Source organism: Fonsecaea erecta, assembly GCF_001651985.1.
Source record: "Fonsecaea erecta strain CBS 125763 chromosome Unknown Scaff4, whole genome shotgun sequence".
In the NCBI taxonomy this organism is placed as follows: domain Eukaryota; kingdom Fungi; phylum Ascomycota; class Eurotiomycetes; order Chaetothyriales; family Herpotrichiellaceae; genus Fonsecaea; species Fonsecaea erecta.
In genome coordinates this window covers 2,571,749-2,589,346 of record NW_017387247.1, presented here as the reverse complement: position 1 = coordinate 2,589,346, position 17,598 = coordinate 2,571,749, and the positions used below count along the sequence as shown (strand labels likewise).

Genomic DNA, 17,598 nt, shown 5'->3' with positions numbered 1-17,598 from the left:
CGCATGGAATTGACCGATATTGGGTAATTCAAACGAGCCTCAAGAGACTGGAGAGGCTGGTTCTTGATGTTGTCGTCGGCCCGTCTGCTGTTTTCGATGGTGGAACATGGGTGATCAGTATAGAAAGGTATTCTGTCAGTTCTTAAAACCAGATGGGGGGTGTAAAGGAGGGTGAGGCAGAAACAACGCGCGATCGAGAGGCTTCCTCTCGAACTTCACACCCAAACATTGCTTCCCAAACTGCGTCAGTCTCTAGGAAGCCAAGTATCGGATAACTTCCATTCCATGACAAAGGATCATTCTTACCCTGATTGTGGAATTCATGTTGCTGGTTGATAGAATCTGCTGCGGCATTCGAGATGAGGCGTGTCATCTTCAAGCTAAATGTAAGCAGCCGAAAAGGCAGCGGTGACGACGGCTTCTCGATGACTTTCAAATCAAACAATCTGCATCATGACGGTGTCGGAAAGCTGCAGGTTCGCAGCCTGGCCTCCTTTATCCTTTCTCTTCCTTGTTTGGTGACTATTTCCTCGCATGCTCTTACGAAAGTCGAGATATGGCGGCTTGATGGAGAGGGAGTTTACGGCTTGCAGCCTTCCAGCATTTTCAAAATTCGCCCAGTGGCTCTTCTTCGGATACAACAAAGAAGGCCCCCTCACAGACCCAAGTGGCTTCGTCCAACAACAACATCCAATGGCAGACGTCTGCCGAGCTTCGACACCTTGTACTCCGAAGCAAGGCAATCTCGCCATGACATCGTCGTTCTAAGGATGACTGCCCCTCTTCGGGGGGTTGTCTAGAGCCTTGCAGGGCGACGATGTTACATCTCAGTGGCTTTGAAGTTGGAGGGTTGAAGCGGGACTCGTGGTCGATTCAGACCCATGTCGGGCTATCGATAGCAGGCTTCTTACGTTGGTCACGCAACGGCCACAACCGGTGGCCGATCAAGGCCGCGTCATATTGGTTCCGGGCCCATTACGGAAGGCAATCGTCGGCCGTGGTGGTCAATAACCAGCAGCACGGTCAGTTGAAGTCCTGGCAAGCCAGGAGAAGGATGGTGGGTGTAAAAACATTTATCCCTTCCGGACAGTCTTCGGGGGTGAGCTTGACGAAGCTGTACAAAACCGGTTAGTCAGTTCTGGGCGCGATGGGGTGAGGGGAAGGAAGGAAGGTGGAAGGAGGAAGGTGCGGGGGGGTATGAACAGACGGGATATACGAGGTACAGGCTCCGGCTTCGGAGAAACCGGCCGCTCAATGGCTCGGATATGCCACCGATGACTTGCGAATTCCACGACATCTACGAGGAATAATTATACAGTACATATTATTATATACGAGTCCTCAACCGAAGAGCCCCAGCGGAGCACCAGACTACGCACCACGACCAAGACTCCTTGACACCATGCCTATCTACCACATCGGTTAGCCACCACCACCCACGGCCGAGACAGATGTCACGCTGACCGAGCGATTGCAGTTTTGTTCAAGCTCAAGCCCGGGGTCACGGGCGCTCAAGTTGCAGCCTGGGGAGCGCAGGCTAAGGCGATGGTGGGCCAAATCCCCGGCCTGCGAAAGCTCGAGATCAATACGCCGTTGCCCAGCACCGCCCACCGCGGCCAAGGGTTCAACTGTGGTCTGGTCGCGATCCTGGACAAGGCCGAAGATGTGAAGGTCTACGCCGAGCACCCTGCGCACCTGGAGTATGTTTCCCATCATCATCAAGCCCCTCCTGAAAACCTTTTGGGTATCCCCTTCAATTTGACCTACAGCACTCCTGCCGTTGCGCCCACGCTGACTGGCAATCTATAGGGTGCACAAGTTCAGAGAGGAGCTATGTGACGATACCTTGGCGTATGATCTCGAATACGCAGAATGAGTTCTGGAGACGAGCACATGAGGGGTGGCAGTAGTCTTTTCACAGAGCCCCTCGACGAGAGGGTTAGATTTACCAGGTGACGAGACTAGGCTACAAGTAGTTCCCGTCTCCTCTAGTGACGCGGTTTTCCTGCAATCACAATGAAATTTGTCAAATGTTTTGTTGGGCCATAGGAACATAGGCCCCTGCCTTGTGAGTGTCATGTCATTGGAAGTAGTCGTTAATTTCCCGCGGTCAGAGTTCTCGTGTTACAATGGTGGCCAGATATCTCTAGACCGAACCCTTAAAAGACATAAAAAGCCCATTCATGCAGGTAGATATACCTCTCAGTCATTCAATGTGGTTATAATCGAACCACGCCTGTCGTCCTTCTGTGCTCGCTTGAGCCCAACCAACTGCATCATCTCCGTCCAGAATCCAACGGGAGGCGAGATGAAAGTCGCCTCATAGGCGTCGACAACTGGCCGCTCCCAAACGAGGTCGGCTTCCAGTGGGGAAACGGTCTTGGTGCGCTTGATGAGTTTCCATCCCAGGTAAAGGACGGGCGCCACAATGACCATGGTGTAGTAGGAGAAGAATGTGCCAACATCCCAGGGGGTGAATGCTGAGTATCCGTAAAAGATAACAATCACAGTCATCCAGACCAGACCAATCCATCCGCAGTACGGCTGGAACCATCCGGTATAAGGGAACGAGTTGCGGTCGACTCCTTGAGCCTTGCATGCACGGTAGAAGAACAGATATGTCACACACATGACAATGTAGTCGATAATGCCGCCAGCCGTGATCAAGTTGATTAGCCATGTCAAGACTTGTGACGAGCCACTGGACACCGACAAAAACGACAGGAGTGGGAAGAGCATGACAACGCAGAATGACCAGATAGGCACGCCGTGTTTGGTGCACGTGGTGAGGAACTTTGGAGCTCGATGCTCAAGAGCAAGGCCGTAGAGACTGCGAGTTGCACAGTAGGTGTAGGTGTTTCCGGCGGAGAAAATGCTGGTGACGAGTAGTGCGTTGGTGATGTGAGGCAAAACTTCGACCTTCAGATTCTTCATCGCAATCACATATGGTGAGGCAGCAGCAGTACCACCGCCAGATTGAGTTCCATTGACGATAGCGACAAGAGTTGGGTCATTGTAAGGGATCACCACCCCTACACAAAGCGACCCAAGGATGAAGAAAAGGCCGAACCGCCAGTAGATGGTCTTGAAGGCCTTCTTGATATAAATCCGAGGTCGCTTGGCTTCAGCAGCAACCATAGCCAAGTATTCCGGTCCCTACAGTGCAAGATACCATGTCAGCGGCGTTGTTACACAGCAAGTTCTGCCATGGCGAATGTTGTTGAACACGATAACAAAGAAATATAGTATCGAAGAACTTACCACAACGCAGAAAGAAGCGCTCCAAAGGCATGCCAAGAAGCCCTCAAACCTTCCCAAGGAGCCCTTGGTGTGGTATTCTGCCATTGGCCCAGGATTATTCCAGTAGCGAAAGCCGTAGGCATCGTGTTGAGGATTCCCTCCAACCATGGTGATAAAGGTGAACATGAACAGCATAAAGATCAGGATGACTTTGCCACCCGAGAGCCAGAATTCCGCCTCTCCGTAGGCCCTGACAGCGAGGATGTTGATGAGACTATATTGGCAGATTAGTACGGGACTGCATAGCACAGTGCTACAAAAGAACGGGCAATCCCTACGCATAGAGCACAATGCAGGCCGCGCAGACGGCCGCGGTGGGGATATCGTCTCTCCAGAAGGACAAGACGAGATTGAGAGCGGTGATTTCGAAAGGAATCAAGAGAGCCTCGTAAAGGAAGAAGTTCCAACCGGCCATGAATCCGAAAGCGTCGTCAACCCACTTTCCAGCCATACGAATAAAGCCTCCGGAGACTGGTTGCAAGACAGTCATCTCGGCCATGCAGTTGTTGACCAGGCCGAGCATAGCAGAATAGATCGTGTACGCAAGGAACAAGCTGAGAGGTCCACCCTTTTCGAGACCGCTCCCGATACTGACGAAGAGTGCTGTTCCGATCGACCCTCCGATAGCAATCAACTGGACTTGCCGGTTATTGAGGCGGCGTTGTAGCTTGTCTGCATTGTCTGAAACTTCACCAGGGCGAACGTCGACATACGCTTGATTCTCCCCGGGAGCAGCGTCGGAAGTAACATACTTGATCTCCTTGCCTTCCATGTTTGTGGAAATGTTCCCAGTAGACTGTGGGGGGCGGACAAGATGAAAGAGCTGGACCAGCAGTTACTAGAGGTAAGTGGTAAGTAACCCACAAGCAGGCGCAACTGCTCCTATATATGAAGACAAAATGTCCGAGCCCAGCCTCTAAACCCTCGAAAGGATTTTGTCACAGAAGGAAGCGAGCCCCGTACCTCACTTGGCCATTCCACAACATTTTTGCCGATCCATGGGTCAGCGTGAACGAAGGATAAATGACTGGGGTTAAGTCGCAAAATTCTACCATCTCTGGTGGAGCTTTCCGGGTACAACGGCGAACCTCACAGATGTGACGAAGCTGGGGTGGCGAGCTCCAGAATGCGCCTAGAAACCGGGCAACGAGGACGAGCAGGAAGGCTGGGCTAGCATCATCCTTGCAGGAACAGAGGGGTGGAAGAGCACTAGGAACAAGCCTAGCTTCGACTGAGCCTCGTGGAGATCTCATCCTGGGCTGAACGGGAGTCGGGGCCGGCCTCCATCACCGCAGCACATAGGTGGTCCTGAAAGTTTTCCATGTAAAAGGAGGGGCCGCTTGCCGTGGGCTAGAGAATGCCAGTGGTAGGTGATTCGGCGTCAACACGTTCTTCGGGGTCCAGGACGCCTGCCCACCAGTGGTCTGTGGCGGGACCCTCAGAGTCTGAAGACTGGCGTGATATTGACGTTGGGGGAAGGTCTATTATTCCACAGAGATGCGTGGCGAGCGGAGGGAGAAGGTCAGCTTTTTTCGAGGGGTCTTGGCAATGTTGTCGCGGACCCAGATGGGGCAGAGATTTACGTAACCGCCAATCAGAGCGAGTTGCGACGTAGGATCTGCCAAGATCAGGCATTTTGCCGGTAAGTCAATGTCAACGGCGAGCGCCAAGTAGGGTGGAAGAAAGAACCCCAGCCCTGCGGCGAAAACTGAGGATTGGATGATAACAACATAAATTGGCTGTTGGATTCCTTGATTAAGCAAGCTTGAAACTATGTGCCATTCTCTCAGGAAATAATCCTTGATCAGGTTGGGTAAGGATATCGTCACGCGAGGCATCATTTTCGGCTTAAGTCGACTAGTTGGGGATGGTTATTCGTACATCTTCGCCTGATTGAGTTCAACCAGAGGGTTTGAGCTCGATAGCTACCGTCTCAAAGAACAGGAATAGTCTTCCATAATGGGAAGATCTTGTCGAGAGGAGATTATTTCTTACATGACTAATATAGTATCTCTTCCTGCCCTGTAACGATCGACGGGAATATTTGAACGAGTGCACACTCACTACATATGATTTATATGGGAAAGATATCTGGCATATGTGGGCACAAGAACTCGAAACACAATAGGATTCCCAAGTACGGCGGTTGCCCCAGAACCTATGAAGACCGATAGGCATAAGTGAGTTGTGTGAAGCATGCGATATTAGGGCTAAACAGGCAGTGGCTATAGGGGCTTATAAGAGCGACATATCGTCCCGTGGTGGCCCAGGGGGCTCATGAGTTGGACACTATGCAGGTTGACCGTGGGAGCCCACAGCCGCCCTGGGCTTACTGGGCCAAGCGGGGCTTTTTGCCGATGCATGCACTTCCGTTGATCAAGGGCTGCCCATAAAACTCACTGCTGTAGTGTTCCTTCCTCTACTAGTAGCAAATTCAAGGACTTGGAATTAGTACCAATCTAATGCTCTACGATCTCTGATCCATGACACTCAACCTGCCATCTTGAGACTGGATCGAGGCGTAACCTCATTCTCCGTGGATCAGTCCCGTCGGAAGCTACCCTGACAACAGAGAGGGTGGTAGTTTGAAGGATGAATTCAAGCAACTCTGCATGCAAGTAGTGGCGAAGGGCTGTTCATTGCCGCTTCTGCCTTGTGTACATCCAGGAGGCAGTCCCACAAAGATTCAGCTACACTTACATGGGAAGGAGTTTGCATTGTCATAAACGCTCTGTATGAAGCAGGTGAGAGAATGAGACTGGAAGAGCGTCACTAAAATCGCTCAAAATGGTCTAGCTAACAGGGTCACATGTGTGCGTGCGGTTTGGTCTTTGTGCGCGAAAGAACAGTTATGGTATACCACCATCACTCACCGTCAACAATATAAAAGATTCTGAACTGTTGGCTAAGAGCAAGCAAGAGAGACAGACGGTGCCGCTGAGATCCATACAGGGGGTGTAATTAGTTGTAGCGTGAATGTGTAACACATTTGGGATGCAGTTGCGACCCAGGCTGAATCCCCCCTGTCTACTTCGAGCTGGGCTAGAATCGAGCTGAGATCGAGATTGCAATCGTAAGCTGTGTGCCAACGAGGAGGACTGAGCAGAACGCACTAATACCAATCACTCGCAGAAAAATCATATCAGAAATTGTATCCCTCTCATCTAGAAAATCCATTTCGTAGCGGAAGGAGGATTCGTGTCACGCGGTAACGGAGATTGCAGCTGTCATTTGAAAATGCCATTGGTATGGTGCTTTGGCGCGGCACATTTGGCGTAGGATGGCAGTCATTTGAGTTGTCAGACGTGCAATCTTTTTTCTCTTATTCTCCCCTGCGGCAAAAATGGCTGTTCTAGCAGTCATGAATCCTTCACGGGGAATAGAAAGGCTCTGCCGCTGGGCCCCTCTTCGCGTCTTGTTTTGCGAAAGGAAGAACTCCTATTTTAGGTGCCGCAGTAATGGTAGTGCTTCTACCAGGTCTTGGTATGTGCTCGGATATGGCATCCCTTAAGACCCAGATCCATTCTGACCCCATTGCTGCGAGGTCCAAATGGCCTTTCCGCACAGAGCATTTTATTTTCGCTTGCCCCAGAAGGAGGTGGGTACTTTGTACAGAGTACTCGTATACCCCCTTCCAGATGTTTTCGCGAAGGGGGCCATCGTCCTCGGTAGTGTTATCACAGTTATCGGCGTGCATCTGCCAAGACCGAGCTCTATCTAAGCGCCCTCGAAAAAACACGGGGTAAGCCCCGAGTCTCTGGATGCGCCACAGTCAAGTTTTTTCACCCGTCCTGAGACCCAATGCCACCGGGCAGACCAACAAAACAGACAGCGACCGACTTGTTCATCCCAAGTCCCTTTCTGCCAGCAACGTGAAGGTCGGAATGCCAGGGTAAAGCGCAGATCAATCGTTGGCCAATCATGGCGGTCAGACCAGCATCTTCGAAACGTGAAACGCGAAAGGGAAACCCTCTCCCCCAGTTCCCCCCTATTGCGCCGTGTCAAACGCAGGGGGTTATCCGTCAACTCCAATAATGCGAATTGGAAAGAAAGGCATCACGACAACTGTGAGACTGCAGTGCAAGAATAGCCATGCCTGCCAACCTGTCTATCACTTCTCCTGGGAGCGGTAGTGCTGTCGGCCTGCCTCCATGTCTGGCCCGCCTCCATGTCTGGCCCAGGTTCACCACCATGTATATGTATATATATCCCGTCCCGTCCTCGTCTCGTATCGTCCCCATTTCAACTCTGGGCAGATTCGTTCGTTGAGCTTCACAGTCCTTCCTTACTCTCTGTACGCAGGCCGTGCCTCTTTCCATTCTGCGGTTACTACTGGTAGTATACACCGTCCCTCGCTTCACACATACGCTCCTTTAGCACCAAAAAAGCCCGGCTAGTCCGAAGTGCATCTTCTTGAACCTCCACTTTCAACAACACAACACCAAAAATCTCAGTTACCCAAAATGCGCTTCGCTCTTGTATACCTCCTCGCCGTCGCCTTCCCGGCTCTGCCTGTTCTCGCGCAGAGAGAGCAGCGTGGTGGCGGTGGCGGTAGCGGTGGTTTCTTCAACCATGGCGGTGGCAATGCACCCAGTACCTTCGTCACCAAAACCTCTGCGGCCCCTCCTCCTCCGGCTGCTGCCACCACCGCGGCCACCACTGGGGCTGCCTCTACTGGAGGTAACTCTGGAGGCAACTCTGGCTCGGTCGACACTTCGCTCATCCCTCCCTTCGGCATTACCCCAGGGGTCAAGGCGACCGACGGGACTGCCAACTGCGTCGGCGACAATAAAGTCGACATCCCGTAAGTTGATATCGATCTGCTTCTATTATGGTGCGACGACAAGTCACTGACACCAAGCAGCTGCAACTGTCCACCAGACTTGGGCACGTTCACTAGCGCCCTCGAAACCTCGGTGGCAGCTGGAATGGCATTCCCCTCTGGTAAGCCTTGCATTCATTCTCTTACTACTTTGATGCTAAACTTACTGCACAGGCAATTCTGCGCAAGACCAGCTCACCCGCCTTCAGACGTGCATCGTCACCCTCCAGAACTTCAGGGGAGGCGCCGGGAGCGGCGTTGGATGTCCTATCGTGGCCACGACCTGGAAGGAGCTGCAAGCTCAGTTGCAGTCCGAGGTCTAGAGAAGGCAGAAAAGGGGGGGAAGGAGGCTGGGGATGAAAAACCAGAGAGAGCCGGTAGAGCCAAGAGGAACGAGCTAGCTACTAGGCAACAAAGGGCACTTTGCCACGTTCTGATGAATTATGGGAATATATGGATTTATGAAACGTCTTCCGGTGTGCCGATCTGCGTAGGTGCCGCCGGAGTTGACCTATCACTTATCATAGGCCGGCCCTGACCAGGTCGACGACCAGGTTAGCGACTAAGCGAGTGATAGGGGCGCACCGTATGCAAAAGTCCGTGCGGTGCTGACAGCCGAAGACATGGGGGATGTGGTGTAAAAGCGCATGTTTTGAAACAGTCGTGTTTCAAGAAGTCCAGAGGAGTTGTCGGTCGCGTGGTCCGTGCGCGCCATCCATATGTATGACATAATATAGTAGCAATACACTTGACCCGTTTGGGAATCCTCCATGTTTCCATCCCTGTGGTCAGCATTCAAGGAGCGTCAATTTGGAAATTCACGAAAAGGGGGACGGGCAAGGGTGCGGTTACGTACAATGGAGATCCAGACTCCGAATGATGCAGCAGCGTGATGGCGCTGGATGTTCACAGTCCTGAATTAGTAGGTACAGGAACACGACAAGTACCGAGTGGTCGTGCAAATAGTCCTCTGTAGTTGACTAGCTACACGTTAGTGGCTAGGCTAGCACTAGGTACATAATATCGTACGACAGCAGGTATAGCCACCTAAGATAATTCCCCCAAGAGATCTCATTCAGTGACTACCTGAACAGAGACTATGCCGTCGACTCAATCTCCCTCTCTCACACCACAGCCTCCAGAATCTCCTGCACCTGCTCGGCCTTGAGCAGCGGGACTGGGTTCGTTGGCGACCAGAAGTCGGCCAACGCTGACTCCGCGAGACTGGGAAACACCTCCCTCCCGATCCCCAGCTCCGACAACGTTCGTGGGAGATCCAAGGCGCGGATGACGACGTCCAACATGTCGCCGAGATCTGCTGTGTCCTGGCCAAGGCCCTGACTTACCAACTGTTCCGCCACCGCTGGCTCGGACCAGAGAATATTCCTGACCTTGCCCTGCCGGCTGATGATCTCCGGGTTCCCATCTGCGTGCTTGATGTTGTACTTCATGACGGCTGGACACAAGATACAGCTGGTGACACCGTGTGCCACGCCAAGAGGGCCCAGTTGGTGCCCGATTGCGTGGCTTCCGCCCATGGGTATCCCGGCACGGATGTTGTCCATGGCAAGAATAACTGCCATCTGGCAATTGTGCCGCGCCTCGAGGTCCTGTGGGTCTTGTTTGCATTTGAGCAGACTCGGAACCAGTAACCTTAGACCCTCCTCCGCTTTTCGATCGGAGGTCTCGGTGCTCTCGAGAGAGCAAATCGCCTCAACGCAGTGATCAAGACTCCTGACGCCAGTGCTGAGCCAGTGGTACGGTGGAGTAGTTATGCACAGTTCCGCGTCGAGAATGACCAAGTTCACGCCCATCCCAGAATGCAGAAATGCTACTTTGTGCTTCGTAGCGTCGTCCGTGCCTCCACCTAGGCTAAAATACTTTTGGTTTCATCAGTGCCTGGTCCAATAGACGTGATCTAAGGGAGAAAGGGGCAGGGGATACCTCGCCGCCCGACAAACTTGTCGGAATTGTGATCAGTGGCACTTTGGGCTCATGTATCGTGGAGGGTATATCGGTGCTCTCGGAAGAATATCTGGCGAGTTCATTTGCTGTCTTGATATTGTTTGCCAATGCCTGATATCGATATCAGTATGCTTGGACCAAGTACTCGCCTGGATCTGTGAGAACAGACAAAAGTCACCACTTTGGCTCCATCGGTGATGCTTCCAGCGCCCAAGGTCACAAGGCAGTCAGCGTTGGCGTCTCTTGCTTCGGCCGTGATTTGTAAAACCTGCGAGAACGGTGTATGAGGTGTTATCCCCTTCCTGACGCCAACGACCTTATCCTTGCCAATTGCTTCAATCAGCCTGTCCAACCTATCGGTCTCACGCGAAAGTGTCCCAGAAGCTATGATGTACACTCTCGACGCTTTGAAAGTCTCCCGGACGTGTTTCGCACATGCCACCTGATATGGAAGGCCATAACTGACACAAGGCGACGACAGCCTGAGGTTGGAGACGGGAATGCCCGCGAGGTTTGTCCCAGGAGGATCTGTAAATGCAGGTCTGTAGACCTCGGTTGACGACATTGCTGGATCTTTGTCCCAAAGGAGAGGTCGAAGCAGGCCTGAGATCACGCAAAAGTGCTGCGTAAAGGAAATGATCTTCTCCCCTGAGTTATATTCGATGTGGTAAGGGCCTAGAGGCTGCAATCACTCCAGGAGGGTTCTGGAAATCGGATTGCTTACCGTGCTTGGTGCGATGAAGATCTATATGGAGAGCCGAGTGAGGGGATCTGCCATTCGTCCGATCTGCGGATTGTCTAGGTAGACGCACCCCGCATTGCCGAGAAGATTGTCTCGATACATCTCCAGTGCAGTCTGTGTATGTGGCAGGGATAGCAAAGTACCACTGCAAGGGTCTTTCACGCGTGGTGTCGATGGTCGATGCCGTTCGGTCGGCGAATATTGTTGCTGGTCGAGAGTTTTATGGACAGAACGGTGGCTCTGGGCCTTCCTTACCATCTTCATTACTGCCCTGATTATTGTGAAGCTGGTCCTATGTACTCCACGCCTCTAGCAACATGTCGAGGACGACGAGGCTGTCAAGAAAAGGGTTGGTGGTGGGACCGGGGAGTCAAAGGGGCTTAGTAAGCACCTAATCCGCCTGCGCGTTTACTTCGACGCGTCGCGTGTCAATTTACATCCAAACTCCACACGGAGCAACTTCATTCTGCCGTTACAGCAATCACGAAATACAACGGCCACCAACAATGCCGGACCCGTCTCGAGCATGCTTGCTCCTCCCGGCACCGCCCTGCCCAAGTTGAAGAGATGTCTCGGCGAACTCCTTCGCACCTGCGTGCACCCACCCGCACTGCTCCTCCGGGTCGAACACGTATTGGGGAAAGCGCCTGCGGGTAGCCATAGAAACGAAGTCGATCGTGACGACGGCGACGAAGAACGAGAACGAGAACACGACCAAGACCAAATTCCTATCGCCTCTGGCGATGACCACGGCAACGAACCTACCCAACAAAGGTCCGATACGTGGTACTCTCGCTTCGTGGTCTCGGATGGCCACCTCCAAGTCCAAGCCGTCCTAGCCCCCGTCCTCCTCTTTGGGAGGAAGCAACTCTGGGAACTACAACGAGGAGACCTTGTCGAAGTGCACAAGTTCCAGCTGAGGAGTGCGCCTCGACTGAACGGAAACGGTCGAGTGGTATACTTGGGGATACAAGACTGCGAATGGGTTGGCCGGGACAGGGACATCGCAGAAGAATCCAAGGACGGACTGGAACTCGAAGGTGGTTTTCTCCGCGAGGAGCAGGACGAGATGTCTCACAGACAACCGAATGGCCCCAGGGCAGGCTTAACCTCTGCTTCAGACAGAGGCGCGTCCAAGAGGAGAGGCGGTAGTGGTCGCGACAACAGAACACATACGTCCAAGAACACACAGAGCAGCAAACCATCGTCGTCTAGACTCGCCCAGAAGGTATCTCGCGACGCAGCAGAGGATGATTCAGATGACGGCCAGGGGTTCGACACGATCTTCGTACCCCAGTCCCGGCTTGAGCAGCGCAGGGAAGCTCTACGCCAGCTCCAGCAACAGCCATCCATGGCGGAGACTACTGTGAGCCGAATGCAGCCACAAGGAGAATACAACCAAGAAATGACACACGCTGGTTTTCACGGAACATCACTTCAGTCCACGACAAATCACTCGCTTCGAGATACCACAGATGATGTTGGGAAAGAAGCTATCGACGAAGCTACCGCAGCCCATGGTCACAGCTCCGTCGCCTTTCCCCTTCCCCATCCAACCGACCTTTTGGGCTCAACTACTGACCCCGCTCCGTCGCCTCCTCGAGAGGACTCTAGTATCCGCGCAACCAATACGACGTCGATGCCTTTGACCGAGAGCCTCGCTTCACTCCTCGCCCTGCCTATCCAGAAAAGTTACTCCTGCAGCGTTCTCGCCCTGATATCCTGGGTATCTCCCTCCTTGATCCACCGTCCGAACACGCCCTTCCCTCCGAAGCGGCACATCAAGATCCACGACCCGTCCATATCGCACCGCACGTCTGGTGTCACGGTGTCCGTGTTCATTGACGCTCAGAAGTTCCTCCCAGCTGTTGGCACCGTGGCGCTATTTCGGGGGTTAGTCATGAACAGAGTTCGACGGGGCGCTGGAGTGGGAGAAGGCGACGTCATTTTGAACAAATACCCTCCTAAGATGGGGAGCCAGAAAATAGAGAACGAGGGTGCAGACCCTGTTGGTGACAGGGAAGAAGGCGAAGGTCAAGGAGAGTGGTTCATTGCTGACGAGGCCAGACTGGTTGGCATGGGCTTCGACGTCCCGCGAATCAAAATATGGTGGGAGCAGAGACTTGCCGCAAGGAAGGGTAAATGAAAAGTCTTTGTAGGAGGGAAAGGCATGCGAGACGAGACTGACAGCGGCAGGAGAGGATGTCCAAGTCAAACTCTGCAAGTCTTACAGTGTTAACTCTATTCGAGAACACCCTAAGTGGCCGAAGGGCCCAACTCCTCTATCACGGATTGCTTGATAGGGACATCTAAAAGACCACGAATCAACATCGAAAAAGCGTATCTTCATCACTCGTCGCGACTTCATGTCACGGACGCAGACCCATACAATCCCCCCTGCTAGACTCTTGTGTCTGATGTCCGAACCCTCACAGCTCATCATTTCTTGTTCCCGATGAGGGAGAGGAGATACGTGGCCATCACTCGCATCTCAAGTCTTCCTTGCGCATCAACAAGGTGGTGGATTGGCCGTGACAGTTCCATCCAGCTTTGATTCTTTCTGCTGAATCAAAATGGGCTGCTCAGCTTGCTGTCTGGTATCCAGATCGCCTGCTGCCCTGTTATTGTGATTTGACGCGCCGCAAATGTATTTGTTTCGTTCTGCCCAGGAACATCATCCGTCTCCCGGCATTGAGTTTCGTGGTCACGGCCCGAATTTCTCTCCAGGCTTCAGCTTTAACCACGGACACGCCTGCCAGTCGCATCCCATCTTGTAGACCTCTGTGCCCCACCACTTAAACCCTTCCATCCAACCCGGATACACGAAGCCAAAAAAGACAATAAGCAATGAGAAGGCCAGCCCGGAATCGAGTGCAGCGGACATGGTCATGGTGTATTTACCCCACCAGTTCGGTGCCCTCCTTCTCACAAGTCCGTTGAACATGAAACATACCACGGCCCACACCGAAAAGTTCAAGCCGGTTGCAGGCGGAATCCAGGAAAGAGAGCCAAACAGGACGGGGGGGTTGATCCTGCGCCAGACAGATTTCTTCCCGCTCTTCCTTCCCACTAACCAAACAAGTATCGGCGCGATGAAGCCGATGAGGAAAGCCCAGACAAGGTGCCGGTAGAGCGCACCAGGACCGAAGAAGCGCTGTGGTCCGACGACGCCCCAAAGAATGCTCCCGTTGAAGTGAACACGGGCAATGGGACAGTTGAATCCATTGATTGCTTGCGGGGTACAAATACCAGGGATATTGATAAACATCCAGTTGAGCACCGTGATTTGTACCAAGCTGGAAACCAAGGTAGCCACCATCTGGACTTTGAAGAGCAGTCTTGGTGGAATCTTCATATAGTGACCCAGTTTCAGGTCGGAGGAGAACTTGATCCCTTGTGCGGAAGAAATGTAGCAATAGGTAACGAACACCATGTTGGCGACCGGTCGGCCTGGAAAGACCACACCACAGATCAACTGGCAAATTAAATAGAGGCTACTGTGTTGGTTGGTGATGGCCATGACAATACCGACGGGGATAAAGAGAACGGTGGTGATGCCGAGGGCCATCAGAAGGCCGTACCAGGGGAGATGCACCGGATAGTATTCGACAACGAAGATCCCGACGCCCAACATGGTGACGAACGTCAGAGCATACCATGTCATAGGTACATCTTGATAACGTTTCATGAGACGGTTGTGGACGTCTTCCCCTCCGGCCTTGATAGATTGACTGTCGACCCTGTGCAGAGGGGCGTCGTAGCCGCCGTTATCGGCAGTGTCCGGAATAGGGTGGTACTCGGCACTGCTCTTTTCCTGTCTCTCACGGAACGCTTGTTGGGACTGCCGCCATATATCTCGGCCGTGCCAGCAGGTTGTATGGGTAAGTAAAGCAGATAGAGCAGCGAATTGAACTCCATAGGAGAGTACATAGGTGATTGGAAGGTATACTTTGGAGTAGCTGTTGTAGGCTTCTTTGTCGAAGAGGAAGTTGGGAGTGAGGATTTTGCTCACATCGTAGGGCTTGCCCGTGTTGTCGAATACGGCCGATGAGAGTATTGGTAAATATGCCGAGAACAGGACATTGCGGTAGTAAAGTATAGGGGCGATAATCCACATGACGAGGATAAGTCCACCAACAACATTCGCTGCAGCCCACCAGGGAGTCAGCAAAGGCGATCCAATGTAGGCAATTTGAGCCCAATCGAAGGTCATAGGGAAGAGCCCCAGTCCTGAAGCCACTCCAAAAAGGTTTGAGACGACCACATTCTTGGGTGCGAACCAGGTGATGACATTGAAGTAACTCAATGCTGGCATTAGCAGTCCTGGAAAGAAATACCACACAAACGCTGCACCCCAGACGTAAATGAAGAATCTGTATCGTGAGATCGTCCATCCGTTGGCTGGCTTGTTTTCGTCCTTATGCATTGTCGTGAACATGGCCGTCGACATAAGAGTGCCGGGCCATATCATCGCAGCTGGCCGGACGAGGTACCTTCTGGTCAATCCAGCGAACGCATACCCAAGAATTTGGGTTGAGATGGTTAATAGGAGTTGATACAGAATGGGAACATCCTGCTTGTAGAATTTGTGCTGCTCAACGATGACATCGGTAGCAAAGGCAAAACCGAACGAGACGTTGCTGCTAATGTACACGCAAGCGTGTTCCTTTTCATTCCAGCGGCCCTGCGCCAACCATAATCGCAGGCGTCGAAGTCGGTTCTGGGATGTTGGAATATCATCGTTCTGGAGCGTGCCATTTACAAAGAACTGTTGCTGGTCCTTTGTGCGCTTGAGAAGATAATCCCATAGTTTTCCCATGGGATGAACTAACACCAGAGCAATAACCGGAGTGATGGCGACACTCGGGTACCTCAATGAGAAAAACAGGTTGGTGGCGGAGCCGCCTATTGCAAATAGCAACGACAGCGTCCACATTCGAGGGGTGTTGATAGACAAAGCAGTATTGTCGGTGGCCGGCACCGAAGCTCGCACCTCTGGGTATGGAGAGTTGTCAGGTGGATCTTCTGTAGATGGGATGTATTCTTGATCCATGTCTGACGAACTCGCAGTACGGCCACTCGAATTGGAAGACTCTGCCTTACCCTCGCCAATCGCAGAGTTGCAGGCGAAAGATGCTTTGGCATCCAGGCCCATTCCGACTTCACTGCCGACAGAGGAAGATCTCCGATGCGTCCATTCTGAGCTGCGACGCTGTTGGTAAAGGAGTCGCGCATCTGAGAAGCTTCCATGATCATCCCTCAGGTCATGAGCCGACTGAACTCTTTTGCCACGGCGCTTTCTCGAGACGCTTTGGTAGTGAGAATCCTCCTCGTCTTCGGATTCCGAGTCTGAGTCCACCCTGTCATTCACCAACGGCACCGTGCCATATGAACCGGTGCCCAGGGCCGGGGAAGAGCGTATAAGAAGCAAACCTCGAGACATGATGGCATCCCAGACACGGGAGACCAGTCCACGGTGCTTCTGGATCGAGCGGGAGCTGGGGGGTGTCACCGTCGAGGCGGCAGCGGTCTCGAGGGTTCGGTGAGGTTGGTGAGGAGTGCCCGGATCAGTCTGGGGCTCCAATTCATCTGACGCAGCAGCATCTTGCTGTGCACGGGTTGGGGAGGAGGAGGACGGAAATGTGTCGAGCTCGAGCTCAGAGATGTTGGTGGTGGACGAGAGGTGGGGAGGAGGAGTATTTGAAGCCTGACCCGACCCAGGGAGCATAGCATTGTTAGGTCCAAGTCATGGCTAGGCCGGTAGTAGCGAGAGCAATAGCAGAGACAAACAAGATGTGGCCACGACAGGACGACACAAGACACGAACGTGGGACGACCTCAGCGCAGTTGGATCGTCCGCGGGTGGTGACACAAGGTTGGAAGCGGGCTACAGTGGTGCTTTTGGGAACGGCCACAACGTCTAAGTGGCTCGTTGGGTAGCGAGGGCGAGCGCCGGAGGGTGATTTGACCATCAAATCAGATAAGATTACGTACCTAGCAGACCCTTGCTACCCGTAGAGGTAGGGGCGGGTAGAGCCCGACCCCCGAACGACCGCGCCCCTGGGATCGCCTGATGCACCTGACCTCCAGGCTGCTGCCGATTCTTGCCGTGGCTAGTGGGGGCTGTTGGTGATGAGCCCACTATTAGTGTAACTAGCCTCACTCCTCATTCATACAAACTGCAACCATGAAGGTACGTATCTTCAGACGGCCATCATATGTGACAGACGGCCCAGTATAGCGGCATGAATGGATTCCGGTTGTTCCTGGGTATGCTCTGTAACAATGTATCCGCCGATATTGCACCCAAGGCTCAAGTAAGCACCTGGCAGTGAGAAGCAACCCAGTTTCCTCTGTAAATATGGCCAGTTTCTGCTTTACAATGAGACCGAATTGCTTCATTGACAACATAGCCAATGGTTAATATTTGAGCACAGCTGGTATTGATCATCCACCACGATATTTCAAAGCTGTCATGCCCACTGACAGTGCCAATAGTCGAGTGTCTGGCTAATGCCCCCCTACAGTCTGCCGATGCCCTGTCAGGCATAATGCGATGTTATCGTCGACGCTGCAGAACAAACGGTTCTTCCACCACTGCCAAATGTGGGATCGGAGGTGTCTCGGGACACATATGTCTCGACATAACCTCTGGGTCGTCGATTTGCACGCGCCAACTGCTCACCGAAATCGCTCAAGAGGAGACCAGGCTCGAGGTACAAGGTCCATTTGCAGCCGCCTAGGAGGTATCGCCCATGAGGATTCCCTG

General features: G+C 52.9%; 6 protein-coding genes across 6 annotated transcripts; 3 read left to right on the top strand and 3 right to left on the bottom strand.

The window, feature by feature from the left end:
- Positions 1-1,402: 1,402 nt before the first annotated feature.
- AYL99_05694 (hypothetical protein) lies at positions 1,403-1,876 on the top strand (the record flags this gene model as incomplete). Its single annotated transcript, XM_018837206.1, has 3 exons — positions 1,403-1,421; positions 1,478-1,700; positions 1,810-1,876. 3 exons carry the CDS (start codon positions 1,403-1,405, stop codon positions 1,874-1,876), a joined length of 309 nt encoding a protein of 102 aa, XP_018694059.1.
- Positions 1,877-2,202: 326 nt separating this feature from the next.
- Positions 2,203-4,072, bottom strand: AYL99_05693 (hypothetical protein; the record flags this gene model as incomplete). The annotated part of the gene is made up of 3 exons (XM_018837205.1): positions 2,203-3,156; positions 3,262-3,514; positions 3,579-4,072. 3 exons carry the CDS (start codon positions 4,070-4,072, stop codon positions 2,203-2,205), a joined length of 1,701 nt encoding a protein of 566 aa, XP_018694058.1.
- Positions 4,073-7,763: 3,691 nt separating this feature from the next.
- Positions 7,764-8,445, top strand: AYL99_05692 (hypothetical protein; the record flags this gene model as incomplete). The annotated part of the gene is made up of 3 exons (XM_018837204.1): positions 7,764-8,104; positions 8,165-8,244; positions 8,297-8,445. 3 exons carry the CDS (start codon positions 7,764-7,766, stop codon positions 8,443-8,445), a joined length of 570 nt encoding a protein of 189 aa, XP_018694057.1.
- Positions 8,446-9,246: 801 nt separating this feature from the next.
- On the bottom strand, positions 9,247-10,652 carry AYL99_05691 (Alcohol dehydrogenase 4; the record flags this gene model as incomplete). The annotated part of the gene is made up of 3 exons (XM_018837203.1): positions 9,247-10,002; positions 10,067-10,198; positions 10,257-10,652. 3 exons carry the CDS (start codon positions 10,650-10,652, stop codon positions 9,247-9,249), a joined length of 1,284 nt encoding a protein of 427 aa, XP_018694056.1.
- A 703-nt stretch (positions 10,653-11,355) lies between these two features.
- AYL99_05690 (hypothetical protein) lies at positions 11,356-12,975 on the top strand (the record flags this gene model as incomplete). Its single annotated transcript, XM_018837202.1, has 1 exon — positions 11,356-12,975. One exon carries the CDS (start codon positions 11,356-11,358, stop codon positions 12,973-12,975), a length of 1,620 nt encoding a protein of 539 aa, XP_018694055.1.
- A 558-nt stretch (positions 12,976-13,533) lies between these two features.
- Positions 13,534-16,557, bottom strand: AYL99_05689 (OPT family small oligopeptide transporter; the record flags this gene model as incomplete). Its single annotated transcript, XM_018837201.1, has 1 exon — positions 13,534-16,557. The coding sequence occupies one exon, from the start codon at positions 16,555-16,557 to the stop codon at positions 13,534-13,536; it is 3,024 nt and encodes a 1,007-aa protein (XP_018694054.1).
- Between the last annotated feature and the right edge of the window lie 1,041 nt (positions 16,558-17,598).